Consider the following 17,990-nt stretch of genomic DNA (forward strand, 5'->3'; position numbering starts at 1 on the left):
CAAGCTTACCACAAAGACGCAGGTATTTGAAAAGATCTTCTCAGTCTGCATCATTCACGCCATCCGGCACTGAAGGGAAGGTTTGGCATTTGATTAGTTATTCAGTCTGACTTTAAAGGCCTGAACTGGTTCTTCAGCGTGGGTGCTAATTCTTAATAACAAACCATTTAATAAACTAAACAATTTTGGAATGCAAAACCTTCCTTTGAGCTGTCAATCATCTCTCCATTGAATGCAGTGCTCCCCATTTTTCCAATCAGACTTAAGAACAAGGAAAAGTCTTACATAAAGGTCCACACCTTAATGGTTCCACCATGATATACCAATATGAAAAGTGCATGTTTATGTTGTGGAGACGTCGTGTGTTCCGTGATTTCAATTAAGTATTTTCCTCAAAAGCAAAACCCCTTGACGGTGATGTTTGTGTTCCTGCAGCAACTTTAAATGCCCTCAAAACATTTCTTTGCTTTCAATAATGCAGAAAGCGTCCGAGAAGCTGAAAGAAGAAGAAAGGAAGAGGTTGGCGGCGATCCAGGCTGAGTTAGACAAACAAAGGCAGCTGGCTGAGGCCCACGCTCAGTCTGTGGCAAAGGCCGAACAAGAAGCCCAAACACTTAAGCTGAAGATGAAAGAGGAGGCCAGCAAGAGACAAGATGTTGCAGTGGATGCCGATAAGCAGAAGCAGAACATCCAACAGGAGCTGAACCAGCTGAAAAATCTGTCAGAGCAAGAGATCAAGTCCAAGAACAAGCAGCTAGAGGAGGCTTTGAGCAGCCGCACCAGGATCGAGGAGGAGATCCACATAATTCGCCTTCAGTTAGAGACAACGATCAAGCAGAAGAGCAACGCCGATGGCGAGCTACAGCAGCTCCGAGACCGAGCCGGCGAGGCCGAGAAGATCCGCAAAGCTGCTCAGGAAGAGGCCGAGAGGCTTCGCAAGCAGGTGGCCGAAGAGACGCAGAAAAAGAAGAATGCAGAAGACGAGCTGAAGCGCAAATCTGAGGCGGAAAGAGAGGCTTCCAAGCAGAAGCAGAAAGCCCTGGAGGACCTGCAGAAATTTAAGATGCAGGCAGAAGAGGCAGAGAGGCGCATGAAACAGGCGGAGGACGAGAAACTCAGGCAGGTCAAGGTGGTGGAGGAGGTGGCACAGAAGACCGCCTCTGCACAGTTGCAGAGCACCTCTAAAACGTTCACTGAAAGGGCGACGAAACTGGAGGAATCTCTCAAAAAGGAACAGGGCACAGTTCTGCAGCTGCAAGAGGAGGCGGAGAAACTCAGGAAACAACAAGAGGAAGCCAGCAGAGCTCGCGAGCAAGCGGAGAAGGAGCTGGAAACATGGAGACAGAAGGCCAACGAGGCTCTCCGTTTAAGGCTGCAAGCCGAGGAAGAAGCCCAAAGGAAAAGTCAAGCTCAGGATGAGGCAGAGAGGCAGAAGGTGGATGCAGAGCGGGACGCCAAGAAAAGAGCAAAGGCCGAAGAAGCTGCCCTCAAACAGAAGGAGAATGCAGAGAAGGAGCTGGACAAACAGAGGACTTTTGCAGAGCAGATAGCTCAGCAGAAGCTGTCAGCCGAACAAGAATCCATTCGCCTGAAGGCCGACTTTGAACATGCTGAACAACAGAGGAGCCTTCTAGACAATGAGCTCCAGCGTCTGAAAAACGAGGTGAACGCCACTGAAGTGGAGAGGAAAAAACTGGAGGAGGAGCTGGCAAAGGTTAGGAGTGAAATGGACGCTCTTCTCCGAATGAAGAACAAAGCGGAGAAAGAGACGCTGTCAAACACGGAGAAGAGCAAGCAGCTTCTGGAGTCCGAGGCGCTGAAAATGAAGCAGTTTGCAGACGAAGCAGCCAGGCTGAGGTCTGTGGCAGAGGAGGCAAAGAAGCAGAGGCAGGTTGCCGAGGAGGAGGCGGCCAAGCAACGCGCTGAAGCCGAGAAAATTCTCAAAGAGAAACTGGCCGCCATCAACGAGGCGACGCGTCTCAAGACGGAGGCTGAGATTGCGCTGAAGGCCAAAGAGGCCGAGAATGAACGACTGAAAAGAAAAGCTGAGGATGAAGCGTACCAAAGGAAGCTACTTGAGGACCAGGCGGCTCAGCATAAACAAGACATCGCAGAGAAGATCGAGCATCTAAAGAGCTCGTCTGACTCTGAACTAGAACGACAAAAGACAATAGTGGAAGACACCATCAGACAAAGGAGAGTTGTGGAAGAGGAAATTCATATCATCAAAATCAACTTTGAGAAGGCTTCAAAAGACAAATCAGACTTAGAGAACGAATTAAAGAAACTAAAAGAGATCGCGGATGAGACGCAGAAGAGCAAACTCAAAGCTGAGAAGGAAGCCAAGACATTGAAACAACTTGCTGCAGAGGAGGAGAAGAAGAGGAAAGAAGCTGAGGAGATGGTAAAGCGGATCACGGCAGCGGAAGAAGAGGCAGCTCGACAATGCAAAGCTGCCCAAGAGGAGGTGGAACGCTTGAAAAAGAAACAAGCGGAAGCAAATACACAGAGAGAGAAGGCTGAGAAAGAAGCAGAGCAGCAGGTGATTTTAGCAAAAGATGCTGCTCAGAAATGCATGGCGGCCGAACAAAAAGTTCAAAAGGTTCAGAGCAAGAATGAGGCGGACGCTCTTGCTCAGGAGAAGTTGAAGGAGGAGTTTGAGAATGCTAAGAAACTTGCTCAAGAAGCTCAAAAGGCTAAGAAGAAAGCTGAGAAAGAAGCCGAGCTGCTCCGCCAGAAAGCAGAGGATGCAGAAAAACAGAAAAAAGCTGCAGAGGATGAAGCCGCCAAGCAGGCGAAAGCTCAAAAAGATGCAGAGAAACTGAGGAAAGAAGCAGAGGTGGAGGCCAGCAAGCGAGCGGAAGCCGAAAGCGCCGCTCTGAAGCAAAAGCAGCAGGCTGACGCTGAGATGGCCAAACACAAGAAAGAGGCCGAGCAAGCCCTCAAGCAAAAATCCCAAGTGGAGAAAGAACTGACAACAATCAAACTGCAGCTGGATAAAACCGACAAGCAGAAGGGTGTTTTGGATGAGGAGCTCCAGCGGGTTAAGGGCGAAGTCAATGACGCGGTCAAACAAAAGGCTCAGGTGGAAGACGAACTCTCCAAAGTTAGGATTCAAATGGAGGAGCTGCTTCAACTTAAAATCAAAATTGAGATTGAGAACAAGCGTCTAATGAAAAAAGACAAAGATAATTCAAAGAAGTTACTCGCAGATGAAGCTGAGAGGATGAAGACGTTGGCGGAGGACGCAGCCCGGCTTAGCGCTGAGGCCGAAGAAGCAGCCAAACAGAGACAGATCGCAGAGTCGGGTTTGGCTGAACAGAGAGCACTTGCAGAGAAAATGCTTAAGGAGAAGCTGCAGGCCATTCAGGAGGCTACAAAACTTAAGGCTGAGGCCGAGGAGCTCCAGAGGCAAAAGGACCAGGCACAGGAAAGGGCCAAAAAGCTCCTGGAGGACAAAGAGCAAATCCAGCAGCGGCTCGACAAGGAGACAGAAGGCTTCCAAAAGTCCCTTGAAGTTGAGCGAAAGAGAAAACAAGAGGCTTCAGCCGAGGCGGAAAAACTGAAACTGAAGGTGAAAGAGCTCAGCGATGCTCAAGCAAAAGCCAATGAGGAGGCAAAGAAGTTCAGGAAGCAGGCGGACGAGGCTAAAGCTCTTCTTCAGGAAACGGAACAAAAAACCACAGCGACTGTCGTGCAGAAGCTGAAGAGTCAGGAGCTGCAAAGCACGAGAGAAGCTGACGAACTCAAGCAAGCAATTGCTGCACTTGAACAGGAGAGAGAAAAGCTGCAAAAAGATTCAGAGACGCTTCAGAAAAAATCCAAAGAGGTAATGTAACATGGATCAATATATTGTTTTATAATGTGCTGCTTTTACTTACTCTGTTCTTGTTCTTACTAGATGGCCCTTGCCCAAAAAGAGCAGATTGAGCAGGAGAAGGCCCTACTTCAGCAGACTTTCCTAACTGAGAAGGAGCTGCTGTTGAAAAGAGAAAAGGAGGTCGAAGGCGAGAAAAAGAAGCTGGAGAAACAGTTTGAGGATGAAGTGAGCAAGGCGAAAGCCCTCCAAGAGGAGAAGGAACGTCAGCAGAAGATGATTGAGGAAGAGAAGAAAAAGCTCCAGGCCATCATGGACGATGCTTTACGGAAGCAGAAGGAGGCTGAGGCTGAGATGAAGAGGAAGCAGAAGGAAATGGAGGTGCTTGAAAAGAAAAGGAATGAGCAGGAAAAACTCTTGGGAGAGGAGAACAAAAAGCTCAGAGAGAAACTCAACAGCCTTGAGGTCGCGTCCAAAGAAAGTCCATCAAAAACGAAAGAAATTGAGGTCCAGACCGACAAGGGTGCTGGGGAGCGGTTAGTCGCTGCGACATCTGCGGTAACAACAAATAACGCGTACAATGGCTCTGGTGATCTTGGTAGTGTGAAAGAGTCTCCTTGGACCTTTGACGGAATAAGAGCGAAAGTTCCTGCTGAGAGACTCTTTGACGTTGGCATTCTGACAAAAAAAGAATTTGACAAACTTAAAAAGGGGAAAGTCTCTGTGCAAGACCTTGCCAAGACAGACAAGATGCAGTCGTGCCTTAAAGGTCAGAGCGGTGTTGGTGGCATTTTGACTCCATCTAAAGAGAAAATGAGCGTTTATCAGGCCCTTAAAGAAAACAAGATAACACCCAACACTGCTAAAATGCTGTTGGAAGCTCAAGCAGCTTCTGGTTACCTTGTAGATCCACTCAATAACAGACTCCTCTCTGTTGACGCGGCTGTTAAGGAGGAGTTGATTGGCCCTGAACTCCATGACAAAATGCTCTCTGCAGAGAAAGCAGCCACTGGTTTCAAAGACCCTTACACCGGTGACAAAATCTCCCTTTTTGAGGCCATGAAAAAAGGGCTTGTCGAGAAGGAACAGGCCAACCGATTCTTAGATGTCCAACTTGCAACTGGTGGCATCGTTGACCCCGTTAATTGTCACAGAGTAGCACTGCAGACCGCCTACAAGCAAGGGCAGTTTGACGCGGACACAAATAAACAACTGGCAGACTGCAAGTTGTTTATGGACCCCAGCACCCAGGAGCCCCTCACCTACAAGCAGCTATTGGAGAGGTGCACTAAGGATGCAGCCTCAGGCCTGTTGATTCTACCCGTGACGGAGGATGCTGCCCAAAGCGACAGAACATATTCTGACGCGGAGATGAAAGAAGTGTTCAGTAAATCAAGCGTCAATGTACCTTTTGGCAAATTCAAAGGGAAGACTGTCACCATTTGGGAAGTTATCAACTCAGAGTACTTTACAGAAGAGCAAAGACGAGAGCTGATTCGCCAGTACAAGACGGGCAAAATCACAGTGGAAAAGATCATCAAAATTGTCATCACTGTGGTGGAGGACAAGGAAAAGAGCAATGAAAATGTGTTGAACGGGTTGAGGGCTCCAGTTCCGGCCAGTGAGCTGTTGGACACTAAGGTTATCAGCAAAGACATATTCAACAAATTAAGCAACGGCAAGATAACAGTCAAAGAGATCTCTGAGATGGAGCCTGTGAAGAAAGCACTCCAAGGAACTCCAAGCATCGCCGGCCTGTTTAACGAACAAACCAAAGAGAAAATGGCTTTCTATCAAGCGATGAAGAAAGAACTAATCTCGCCTGAGACCGCCATTAATTTACTTGAGGCTCAAGCAGCTACTGGTTTCATCATTGATCCTATCAAGAACGAGAGGGTCCCTGTTGACGAAGCGGTCAAGTCGGGCTTGGTCGGCCCAGAACTCCATGAGAGGCTGCTGTCTGCTGAGAGAGCTGTCAGTGGCTACAAAGATCCTTATTCCGGGAAAAAAGTTTCTCTGTTTGAAGCCATGAACAAAGGTCTGATCAAAAGAGACCAAGGCGTCCGCTTGCTTGAAGCACAGCTCTCGACCGGAGGAGTTATTGACCCGGTTAAAAGCTATCGTGTCCCACACGAGGTTGCCTGCAAACGTGGCTATTTAGATGAGGAAACCAACAAGACTTTGAGCAAGACTGCAGACGAAACAAAAGTATTTTATGATCCAAACACAGAGGAGGATGCAACATATCTGCAGTTAATGAAGAAATGTGTGTCTGACAATGACACTGGACTTCCTTTGATGCCTCTATCAAAGACGGCGGAAAAGCCCAAAGAAGATCTACAGATAACCGAGGCCAAAACAAAAGAGGCCTTGACTCAGAACGTGGTGGATCTGGGATACGGGCCTTTCAAGGGGAAAAAGGTCACCATTTGGGAAATCATCAACTCTCACTACATCACGGAGGAGAAACGAATTGAGCTGATCCGTCAGTACAGAACAGGCCATGTGACAATAGAGAAGTTAATAACGGTGGTGATGGTAATGGTTGAGGAACACGAAGCGCAAACAAAAGACAAGCCCTGTTTTGAAGGTCTCAGGGAACCCGTCACTGCCAGGTCCTTGATGGACGCCAACATCATTGATAAGGCTACATTCACAGAGCTCCAACAAGGTACAAAAACTCCTCAAGAGGTGAGTGAGTATGATGTGGTCAGAAAGTATTTGCAAGGCACGGAGCGCATCGACGGCATTGCCATGGAAGGGACAAATGAAAAGTTGAGCATATATCAGGCGATGAAAAATAACATTTTGCAGCCAAACACTGGGCTTGCACTCCTTGAAGCCCAAGCCGGAACTGGTTCCATAACAGATCCTGTCAAAAATATGAAATATTCTGTGGATGATGCCGTGAAGGCGGGAACTGTAGGCCCAGACCTTCATGAGAAACTTCTGTCTGCTGAAAAAGCAGTGACGGGATACAAAGATCCATATACCGGCAATAAGATTTCTCTGTTCCAAGCCCTGAAGAAAGAGCTGGTCCTGCGGGAGCATGCTGTTCCACTCCTGGAGGCTCAGCTTCATTCAGGAGGCATCATTGATCCAGTGAGTAGCCACCGCGTTCCCACCGATGTCGCTGTTCAACGCGGCTTCTTAAGCAAACAAATGGCCACTTCTTTAGATAAACCCTCTGGCGATGTTCAATGCTTCACCAATCCCAACAATAATGAAAGTGTTACTTACAAGCAGTTGATGGAGAACTGCGTCAAAGATCCAAATTCTGGTCTGTTCTACCTGCCAATGGCAAAGGCTGAAACGGTCGCTCCTGTCGAGAAGTCCTATCAGTACACAGAGGAGCAAGCCCAGGCGGAACTTGGTAAAGCTCAAATTGAGATCCCACACAAGAGCTTTGAAGGGAAGAGCATGACTATCTGGGAAATCATGAATTCGAACATGCTTCCAGAGGAGGAAAGGCGCCGCCTGCTGGAGCAGTATCGCTTGGGGAGAATCACAAAGGACAGAATGCTTGTCATTATAATTGAAATTATCGAACAAAGGGAGTCTGAAAAGTCTGAGCAGGGCATGTCATGTGATGTGATCAGAAGGAGGATCACAATTGAGGAGCTTTACAGCGCTCGAATTATTGACTTGCAAACGTACAATCTCTTGAAACAGGAAAAAATGACTATTAGTGAGATCATGGAAATGCCATCGGTGAAACAGTATCTTTTTGGCACCGGTTGTATTGCCGGCATTATGTCAGACGGTCCCTCCAAGATCAGCATTTATCAAGCCATGAAAGATGGAAAGATTAAACCTGTAGTTGCGCTAAGTCTCCTTGAGGCCCAAGCGGCCACCGGATTCATTATAGATCCAGTCAAAGATGAGCTTCTGACAGTGGATGAAGCTGTGCGCAAGGGGCTTGTGGGGCCTGAACTTCACGACAAACTTCTCTCAGCTGAGAGATCAGTGACCGGCTACAAGGATCCATACAGTGGAAAACTCATTTCTCTTTTCCAGGCAATGAAAAAGGATTTGATTCCAGAGGATTATGCTTTGAGGCTCTTGGAAGCCCAGAATGCCACTGGGGGGTTAATGGACCCAGAATACTACTTCCGCCTCCCCTCAGATGTAGCCATGCAGCGTGGATACATCAACAAGGAGACATTGGACAGAATATCTGAGCCTACGGGTGATGTCCAAGGTTACACTGACCCAACAACAGATGAGGACTTGACCTACGCTCAGCTGCTGAAAAGATGCCGAATTGACAAAAAGAGTGGGTTGAGGCTTCTGTCATTGGCGGACAGAAGTCTTCTCTTTCCGGGTATCAGAAAACAAATCACAGCGGATGAGCTGCTTCGTTCTCAGATTATTGACCAAAAGACGTACAACGGCCTCACAGAGGGCACAATCGCTCCGGAGGAAGTTAGTAGAGACATTAAGAAATACCTCCAGGGCACCAGCTGCATTGCTGGCGTGTTTGTAGAATCCAGCAAAGACCGCCTGTCCATCTACCAAGCAATGAAAAAGAACATGATCAGACCAGGAACTGCTTTTGAGCTCCTTGAGGCCCAAGCCGCGACGGGGTACGTAATTGACCCGATCAAAAACCTCAAACTAAATGTCAACGAGGCAGTCAAGATGGGTGTTGTCGGCCCAGAGTTTAAAGATAAGCTGCTGTCAGCGGAGAGAGCGGTCACAGGCTACAAAGATCCCTATTCCGGCAAGGTCATCTCACTGTTTCAGGCTATGAAGAAGGACCTGATTTTGAAGGACCATGGTATCCGCCTGCTAGAGGCTCAGATTGCAACAGGTGGAATCATTGACCCGCAAGAGAGCCATCGCTTGCCGGTGGAAGCAGCGTATGAACGCGGCCTCTTTGACCAGGAAATGAACGAGATCCTCACCGACCCGTCCGATGATACCAAAGGCTTCTTTGACCCCAACACGGAGGAAAACCTCACCTACCTTCAGCTGGTAGAGAGATGTATGATAGACCAACAAACGGGGCTCGCGCTTCTGCTGCTGAAGGAAAAGAAGAGAGAGAGGAAGACGTCATCCAAGTCATCTGTTCGTAAACGTCGAGTCGTTATTGTAGATCCAGAGACAGGCAAAGAGATGTCGGTATATGAAGCCTACCAGAAAGGCCTCATTGATCACCAGACTTACTTAGAGCTGGCAGAGCAGGAATGTGAGTGGGAGGAAATTACCAGCACCTCGTCTGATGGAGTTGTAAAATCCAAGATTATCGACAGACGGTCCGGTCGACAGTACGATATCGATGATGCAATCTCGAGTGGCCTGATTGAAAAGTCAGCTCTGGACCAGTATCGGTCTGGAACTCTGTCTATTACGGAATTTGCAGACATGCTGTCAGGAAACTCCAGTGGCGTCAGATCACGGTCATCCTCCTTTGGTTCTTCTTCTTCTTCTTACGCCATGAGTCCGGCGCCTAGCATAAAAACATCAGCTGCCCCGTGGAATGACCCAACCGAGGAAACTGGCCCCGTGGCTGGAATCCTGGACACAGAAACACTGGAGAAGGTGTCTGTAACAGAGGCCATCCACAGAAATCTTGTCGACAACATAACCGGTCAAAGGCTGCTGGAAGCTCAGGCTTGCACCGGAGGCATCATTGACCCGAACACTGGAGAGAAGTTCTCTATTACAGATGCAATGAACAAAGGGCTGGTAGATAAAATCATGGTGGACCGCATCAGTCTTGCACAAAAGGCCTGCGGTGGATTTGAGGATCCTCGAACCAAAATCAAAATGTCAGCTGCCCAAGCTCTGAAGAAAGGTTGGTTGTACTACGAGGCGGGCCAGCGCTTCCTGGAAGTCCAGTACCTCACGGGTGGTTTAATAGAACCAGACGTCACCAACAGAGTCTCATTGGATGAAGCCTTGAAAAAAGGCACCTTAGATGCCCGCACTGCACAGAAGTTGCGAGACGTCAACACTCATTCAAAATACCTCACATGCCCAAAAACCAAACTTAAAATTTCCTACAAGGACGCGCTGGATAGAAGCATGACAGAGGAGGGAACCGGCCTCAGACTCCTTGAAGCGTCATCCCAGTCCAGCAAAGGCCTTTACAGTCCCTACAGCATTAGCGGCTCCGGCTCTGCTACTGGATCACGCTCAGGCTCCAGGACCGGTTCACGGTCGGGGTCTAGAAGGGGAAGCTTTGATGCCACAGGTTCCAGTTTCACCACGACCTTCTCCTCCCCCTCGTACAGTTCGCCGGGCTACGGCCGCCGATACTGATGCGAAAGGAAGGACGGACAATAAAGCCACCGAGATGCCTAAGACTACCATTTCTTTGCTCTGCATGGTTGCTGCAAGACTTTAGACATTTCATTCTTTTTAGCAGTTAAACAAGTCTTTGTATTTACTTTTATGTTATCTATATCTACACCAGATGTTCCAAGTGTACATTTCCTTGCTTGTACATGTTGGAGATTAACGCGAAAAACCAGAACATACTCTTTGATTGTCGTCGATGTTGTAAAAGGAATATATTGAAAAAGAGAAAGTCCACACCGCAGAGCAGGATAAGGAGTCTCAGCGAGATTCAAAACGAATAAAAAAGCTAAGCCTCAAGGACTTCTCTCAACTCGGCACAATTTTGTGCCAGTTACTCAACAACTTACAACACTCTGGATTTTACATCAAATGGAAACCGGCACTGGATCGAGGACCCCTACCAAAATAAGAGCATTAACACCCTCTGACACGCTGGACTCTTTACACCAAAGAAACCCAGTCCCTGCCTGTGAGGAACCCTCTGAATGGTAAGTGAAGACAGAGTCGCTCATACTTGCCAACCCTACCGGATTTTTCCGGGAGACTCCCAAAATTCAGCGCCTCTCCCGAAACCCCCCCCCCGGGAAAAATTTTCTCCCGAAATTCAGGCGGCGCTGGAGGCCACGCCCCCTCCAGCTCTCCCACAATATAAACAGCGTGCCTGCCCGATGACGTTAGAACTGGGTTTATTGTTGGACGTTAATGAAACTTTTATTAGTAGATCGCACAGTACAGTACATATTCTATTCCGTACAATTGACCACTAAACGGTAACACCCGAATACGTTTTTTCACTTGTTTAAGTCGGGGTCCACGTTAATCAATTCATGGTACAAATATATACTATCAGCATAATACAGTCATCACACAAGTTAATCATCATAGTATATAAATTTAATTATTTACATTATTTACAATCCGGGGGGTGGGATGAGGCGCTTTGGTTGATATCAGAACTTCAGTCATCAACAGAGAAATGGACATTGAAACATTGTAGGTGTTATTTAGTAGGATATGTACAGCCAGCAGAGAACATAGTGAGTTCACATAGCATAAGAACAAGTAAATCCATTAGAAATACATTTGATTATTTACATTAGGTTATTTACAATCCGGGGGGGATGTGACGGAGGAGGGTATTAGTAAAACAACAGCAGTCTACCATAAAGCAGTTTGTCTGCTGTAAACAGAAATGTTGTGACACTCTTAAACAGGACAACACTGCCATCTACTTTACGTGCATATGGTTAGAAAAATAGTGACAGAGTATTGAGCAAGGGTGGACGATTCAACCCTTAACTCAACAATGAGTAGATGAGTGTTATGTGTATGTATATGTGTAAATAAATGAACACTGAAATTCAAGTATTTCTTTTTTATATATATATAAATATATGTAAGAAAATAAATATATATATAGCTAGAATTCACTGAAAGTCAAGTATTTCTTATATATATGACTCTTAAACACGCCCCACCCCATACCCGACCACGCCCCCACCTCCCGAAATCGGAGGTCTCAAGGTTGGCAAGTATGGAGTCGCTGCAGTATGGTCTTTCGGGTGTCCCCCCCCCGAGTCCTGACGTCCGATCTTCTCCTTTTCAGATATCGTCCCTCTCCCTTTCGCTCCTGGTTCTGAGACCCGTGCACTTCCATCCGGACTAGGACTAGAATTTATGCAAAAGTACCCAAACTCATCCTCTGGTGCGACTACCACCAGATGCGCTACTAACCCGGACTCGCTCACAATGTTAGAAATCCCTTAAAGTGCCTGCAAAAAAAACAAAAAAACAAAGAACCGACACTTTGGGACGCTGCCGCGTGGAATTATGAACGGGACGGTGCTCGCAGGATGGACTTTGTGATCAGGTCTACGTTATTTTACGCTGTCACTGGTAATGACAAGTACTACAAACCCCGTTTCCATATGAGTTGGAAATTGTGTTTGATGTAAATATAAATGCAATAAAATTCATTTGCAAATCCTTTTCAACCCACATTCAGTTGAATATGCTACAAAGACAACATATTTGGCAAATAATCATTAACTTTAGAATTTGATGCCAGCAACACGTGACAAAGAAGTTGGGAAAGGTGGCAATGAATACTGATAAAGTTGAGGAATGCTCATCAAACACTTATTTGGAATATCCCACAGGTGTGCAGGCTAATTGGGAACAGGTGGGTGCCATGATTGGGTATAAAAAAAGCTTCCCAAAAAAATGCTCAGTCTTTCACAAGAAAGGATGGGGCGAGGTACACCCTTTGTCCACAACTGCGTGAGCAAATAGTCAAATAGTCTTTTTTGTAAGGGGCGCTGGAAGCCGGCAGACCCGTCAGCGATCCTGTTCTGTCTCCCTGTAATGTTTGTCTGATCTTGAATGGGATTGTGCTGAAAATTGTAATTTTCCTGAAGGAACTCTCTTGACGGAATTAATAAAGTACTATCTATCTATCTATTCTATCTATCTATCTATCTATCTATCTATCTATCTATCTATCTATCTATCTATCTATCTATCTATCTATCTATCTATCTATCTATCTATCTATATATCTCTATCTATCTCTCTCTGTCTGTCCGTCTGTCTGTCTGTCTGTCTGTCTGTCCTGTCTGTCTGTCTGTCTGTCTGTTCTGTCTGTCTGTCTGTCTCTGTCTGTCTGTCTGTCTGTCTGTCTGTCTGTCTGTCTGTCTGTCTGTCTGTCTGTCTGTCTTCTGTCTGTCTGTCTGTCTGTCTGTCTGTCTGTCTGTCTCTCTTCTCTCTCTCTCTCTCTCTCTCTCTCTCTCTCTCTCTCTCCTCTCTCTCTCTCTCTCTCATCTCTCTCTCTCTCTCTCTCTCATTCTCATCTCCTCTCTCTCTCTCTCCTCTCTCTCTCTCTCTCTCTCTCTCTCTCTCTCTCTCTCATCTATCTATCTATCTAAAATGTTTAAGAACAATTTTTCTTACGGTCCATAATATCATCAGAAGGTTCAAAAAATCTGGAGGAATCACTCCTCGTAAGCAGTCAAAGCCCATGCCCCTTCGATCCCTCAGCTGTACTGCATCAAAAACCGTCGTCAGTGTGTAAAGGATATCACCACATGGGCTCAGGAACACTTCAGAAACCCACTGTCAATAACTACAGTTGGTCGCTACGTCTGTAAATGCGAGTTAAAACTGCAAGGCGAAAACTGGTTTATCAACAACACCCAGAAACGTTGTCGGCTTTGCTGGGCCCAAGCTAATCGTAAGATGGTAAATGGGTTGTACTTGTATAGCGCTTTTCTACCCTTTTAAGGGAGCCCAAAGAGCTTTGACAGTATTTCCACATTCACACACACATTCACACACTGATGGCAGGAGCTGCCATGCAAGGCGCTCACCAGGACCCATCAGGAGCAAGGGTGAAGTGTCTTGCCCAAAGACACAACGGACATGACTTAGGATGGTAGAGGGTGGGGATTGAACCCAGTAACCCCTAGATTGCTGGCACAGCCACTCTACCAACTTCGCCACGCCGATGCAAAGTGGGAAAGTGTTCTGTGGTCTGACGAGTCCACGTTTCAAATTGTTTTTGGAAACTGTGGCCGGGTGTCCTCCGGAACAAAGAGGGAGAAGAACCATCTGGATTGTTATAGGCGCAAAGTGTAAGCTCGGGTTGGTTAGTGGCTGTGCAGGCAACTTGAGGGTTGCAGGTTCGATTCCCGCTTCCGCCATCCTAGTCACCTGCCGTTGTGTCCTTGGGCAAGACACTTTACCCAACCGCTCCATTGCCACCTACACTGGTTTAAATGTAACTTAGATATTGGGTTTCACTATGTAAAGCGCTTTGAGTCACTAGAAAAAGAGCTATATAAATATAATTCACACGTGTGACGGTATGGGGGTGTATTAGTGCCCAAGGCATGGGTAACTTACACATCTGTGAAGGCACCATTAATGTTGAAAGGTCCATACAGGTTTTGGAGCAACATATGTTGCCATATCATGGGCGCCCCTGCTTATTTCAGCAAGACAATGCCAAGCCATGTGTTACAACAGCGTGGCTTCGTAGTAAAAGAGTGTAGTCCAGACCAGTCTCCCATTGAAAATGTGTGGCGCATTATGAAGCCTAAAATATCACAACGGAGACCACCCGGACTGTTGAAGGACTGAAGCAACTTGAGGTTGCAGGTTCGATTCCGCTTCCGCCATCCTAGGTCACTGCCGTTGTGTCCTTGGGCAAGACACTTTACCCACCTGCTCCCAGTGCCAACCACACTGGTTTAAATGTAACTTAGATATCGGGTTTTCACTATGTAAAGCGCTTTGAGTCACTAGAGAAAAGCGCTATATAAATACAATTCACATTTGTGATGGTATGGGGGGGTGTATTAGTGCCCAAGGCATGGGTAACTTACACATCTGTGAAGGCACCATTAATGCTGAAAGGTCCATACAGGTTTTGGAGCAACATATGTTGCCATATCATGGGCGCCCCTGCTTATTTCAGCAAGACAATGCCAAGCCATGTGTTACAACAGCGTGGCTTCGTAGTAAAAGAGTGTAATCCAGACCAGTCTCCCATTGAAAATGTGTGGTGCATTATGAAGCCTAAAATATCACAACGGAGACCCCGGACTGTTGAAGGACTGAAGCAACTTGAGGGTTGCAGGTTCGATTCCCGCTTCCGCCATCCTAGTCACTGCCGTTGTGTCCTTGGGCAAGACACTTTACCCACCTGCTCCCAGTGCCACCCACACTGGTTTAAATGTAACTTAGATATTGGGTTTCACTATGTAAAGCGCTTTGAGTCTCTAGAGAAAAGCGCTATTTAAATATAATTCACATTTGTGACGGTATGGGGGGTGTATTAGTGCCCAAGGCATGGGTAACTTGAACATCTGTGAAGGCACCATTAATGCTGAAAGGTCCATACAGGTTTTGGAGCAACATATGTTGCCATATCATGGGCGCCCCTGCTTATTTCAGCAAGACAATGCCAAGCCATGTGTTACAACAGCGTGGCTTCGTAGTAAAAGAGTGTAGTCCAGACCAGTCTCCCATTGAAAATGTGTGGTGCATTATGAAGCCTAAAATACCACAACGAACGACTGAAGCTCTACATAAAACAAGAATTGGAAAGAATTCCACTCTCAAAGCTTCAACAATTACTTTCCTCAGTTCCCAAACGTTTATTGAGTGTTGTTAAAAGGAAAGGTGATGCAACACAGTGGTGAACATACCCTTTCCCAACTACTTTGGCACGTGTTGCAGCCATGAAATTCAACGTTAATGATTATTTGCAAAAAAGAAAATAAAGTTTATGAGTTTGAACATAAAAAATGTTGTCTTTGTCGCATATTCAACTGAATATGGCTTGAAAAGGATTTGCAAATATTCTGTTTATATTTACATCAAACACAATTTCCCAACTCCTATGGAAACGGGCTTTGTATATTTGGACTTTGCAGCACCGCAACGCCGGTTTTGTTCCTTTTGAGAACGGTCCTCAGGCTTCGCCAACCCGCCGCCGTATTTTTATTTCGCCCGCAAACGTATCTTTTTAGATCTTCTTTCTAAAGCAGCATAACCAGTCGGCCTATATAGCCTTTTATTTTCGTATATATATTTTTTGGGGGATGACTTGCATGATTTGCTAACATTTGAAAGGATGCAAACATGAACAGGGCGGTGGCCTTTAAATCATTTGTTGTATTATTCTCGTTATGCATCAGGATGTATTTTATCGAGTGGTGTATTTATAATAAAACGGTGGAAAGGAATTCGGTTGCGACTCTGCGCTATGTAAATAAAGAGAAGTAAAAGCCATGTTGTGTGACTTGTTTCTTTGCATTACTCGTGGCTTACCTCTGCCAAGGAAATCTTGTGTTCGTGGCGTCGTGCCAAGATTATACTAAAACGATGTTACTGTTTTTAATAGCGTATTTCCTTGACTTGCCGCCGGGGCACTTACCAAAGGCATGCAGTAAAAAAATTGAGTGTGATGTAGGATACTATCATGAAAAGCTCAGTTAATAAAAAAAAACAAAAAAACATTATTATGGTCTTACCTTTACTTATAAATGAAGTCCATGCTAGCTCCTTCTGATCAAAAGCATCAAAAACATGTTTATAGAAGTCTTCCTTATCTTTCTTCGGTTTTAAAAGTCTCTCCGTCTCGATGGAGATCGGTTTGTGCCAGGTTCGATTCCCACTTCCGCCATCCTAGTCACTGCCACTGTGTCCTTGGGCAAGACACTTTACCCTACCTGCTCCCAGTGCCACCCACACTGGTATGAATGCAACTTAGATATTGGGTTTCACTATGTAAAGCGCTTTGAGTCACTAGAGAAACGCGCTATATAAATATAATTCACGATTCACTTCACTTTATTACCTCCTGCTTCGATTGAAAGTCCGGTTTAGAAAACTGCTATCAGTTAGCTCGGCTCCTCAAGGTGTGTACTCTTACAGCAAAATGAGCAACCAAAATGAGCAACCAAAGCTAACATGCTAACACTAGCTAAGGGTTAGCATGAGTTAAGTAACAACGTATTTGACCCTGAGTTTTATACCTGGGAAAATAGCTCAAACGCTAGCCCAAAATAAACAAGCAACACATGTTATGACTCTTATCTATCTGCAAAATGAGCAACCAAAGCTAGCATGCTAACACTAGCAAAATGTTAGCATGCGTAAAGTAACAACATACTTGACTTTAGGGTGATATTAGCACAAAAGCTAGTGCAAAAGAAACAAGCAACAAATGATATGACTCTTAGGTGTGTACTGTGACTGCAAAATGAGCAACCAAAGCTAGCATGCTAACACTAGCAAAATGTTAGCATGCATAAAGTAACAACATACTTGACTTTAGGGTGATATTAGCACAAAAGCTTGCGCAAAAGAAACAAGCAACAAATGATATGACTCTTAGGTGTGTACTGTGACTGCAAAATGAGCAACCAAAGCTAGCATGCTAACACTAGCAAAATGTTAGCATGCGTAAAGTAACAACATACTTGACTTTAGGGTGATATTAGCACAAAAGCTAGCGCAAAAGAAACAAGCAACACATGTTATGACTCTTAGGTGTGTACTCTATCTGCAAAATGAGCAGCCAAAGCTAGCATGCTAACATTAGCTAAAGGTTAGCATGCGTAATATTAGCTCAAAAACTAGCCTAACGGAAACAAGCAACACGTTATGACACTTAGGTGTGTACTCTTACTGCAAAATGAGCAACCAAAGCTAACATGCTAACACTACCTAAAGGTTAGAATGAGTTAAGTAACAACGTATTTGACCCTGGGTTTTATACCTGTGAAAATAGCTCAAACGCTAGCCCAAAATAAACAAGCAACACATGTTATGACTCTTAGGTGTGTACTCTATCTGCAAAATGAGCAGCCAAAGCTAGCATGCTAACACTAGCAAAATGTTAGCATGCGTAAAGTAACAACATACTTGACTTTAGGGTGGTATTAGCACAAAAGCTAGCGCAAAAGAAACAAGCAACAAATGATCAATCAATCAATCAATCAATGTTTATTTATATAGCCCCAAATCACAAATGTCTCAAAGGACTGCACAAATCATTACGACTACAACATCCTCGGAAGAACCCATAAAAGGGCAAGGAAAACTCACACCCAGTGGGCAGGGAGAATTCACACCCAGTGGGACGCCAGTGACAATGCTGACTATGAGAAACCTTGGAGAGGACCTCAGATGTGGGCAACCCCCCCCCTCTAGGGGACCGAAAGCAATGGATGTCGAGCGGGTCTAACATGATACTGTGAAAGTTCAATCCATAGTGGCTCCAAGACAGCAGCGAGAGTCCCGTCCACAGGAAACCATCTCAAGCGGATCAGCAGCGTAGAGATGTCCCCAACCGATACAG

At 45.8% G+C, this 17,990-nt stretch overlaps 1 protein-coding gene and 1 long non-coding RNA gene across 20 annotated transcripts in view; both read left to right on the forward strand.

Annotated features, from left to right (window-relative positions):
- pleca (plectin a) overlaps nt 1-12,579 on the forward strand; it is a 163,333-nt gene extending 150,754 nt beyond the window's left edge. For all 19 annotated transcript variants that reach the window (XM_061896949.1, XM_061896951.1, XM_061896950.1 and 16 more), the window contains 3 exons: nt 482-3,829; nt 3,902-10,611; nt 11,730-12,579. In XM_061896949.1, coding sequence (XP_061752933.1) covers nt 482-3,829; nt 3,902-10,084 — 9,531 coding nt within the window. In that variant the 3' untranslated portion in view covers nt 10,085-10,611; nt 11,730-12,579. The remainder of the gene's footprint in view (nt 1-481; nt 3,830-3,901; nt 10,612-11,729) is intronic.
- A 1,143-nt stretch (nt 12,580-13,722) lies between these two features.
- On the forward strand, nt 13,723-15,916 carry LOC133550868 (uncharacterized). The gene is made up of 2 exons (XR_009806391.1): nt 13,723-14,271; nt 14,752-15,916. It is a non-coding gene; the product is annotated as an uncharacterized LOC133550868 (long non-coding RNA).
- Nucleotides 15,917-17,990: the final 2,074 nt, after the last annotated feature.

The sequence above is a fragment of the Nerophis ophidion genome, linkage group LG04 (assembly GCF_033978795.1).
Source record: "Nerophis ophidion isolate RoL-2023_Sa linkage group LG04, RoL_Noph_v1.0, whole genome shotgun sequence".
In the NCBI taxonomy this organism is placed as follows: Eukaryota; Metazoa; Chordata; class Actinopteri; order Syngnathiformes; family Syngnathidae; genus Nerophis; species Nerophis ophidion.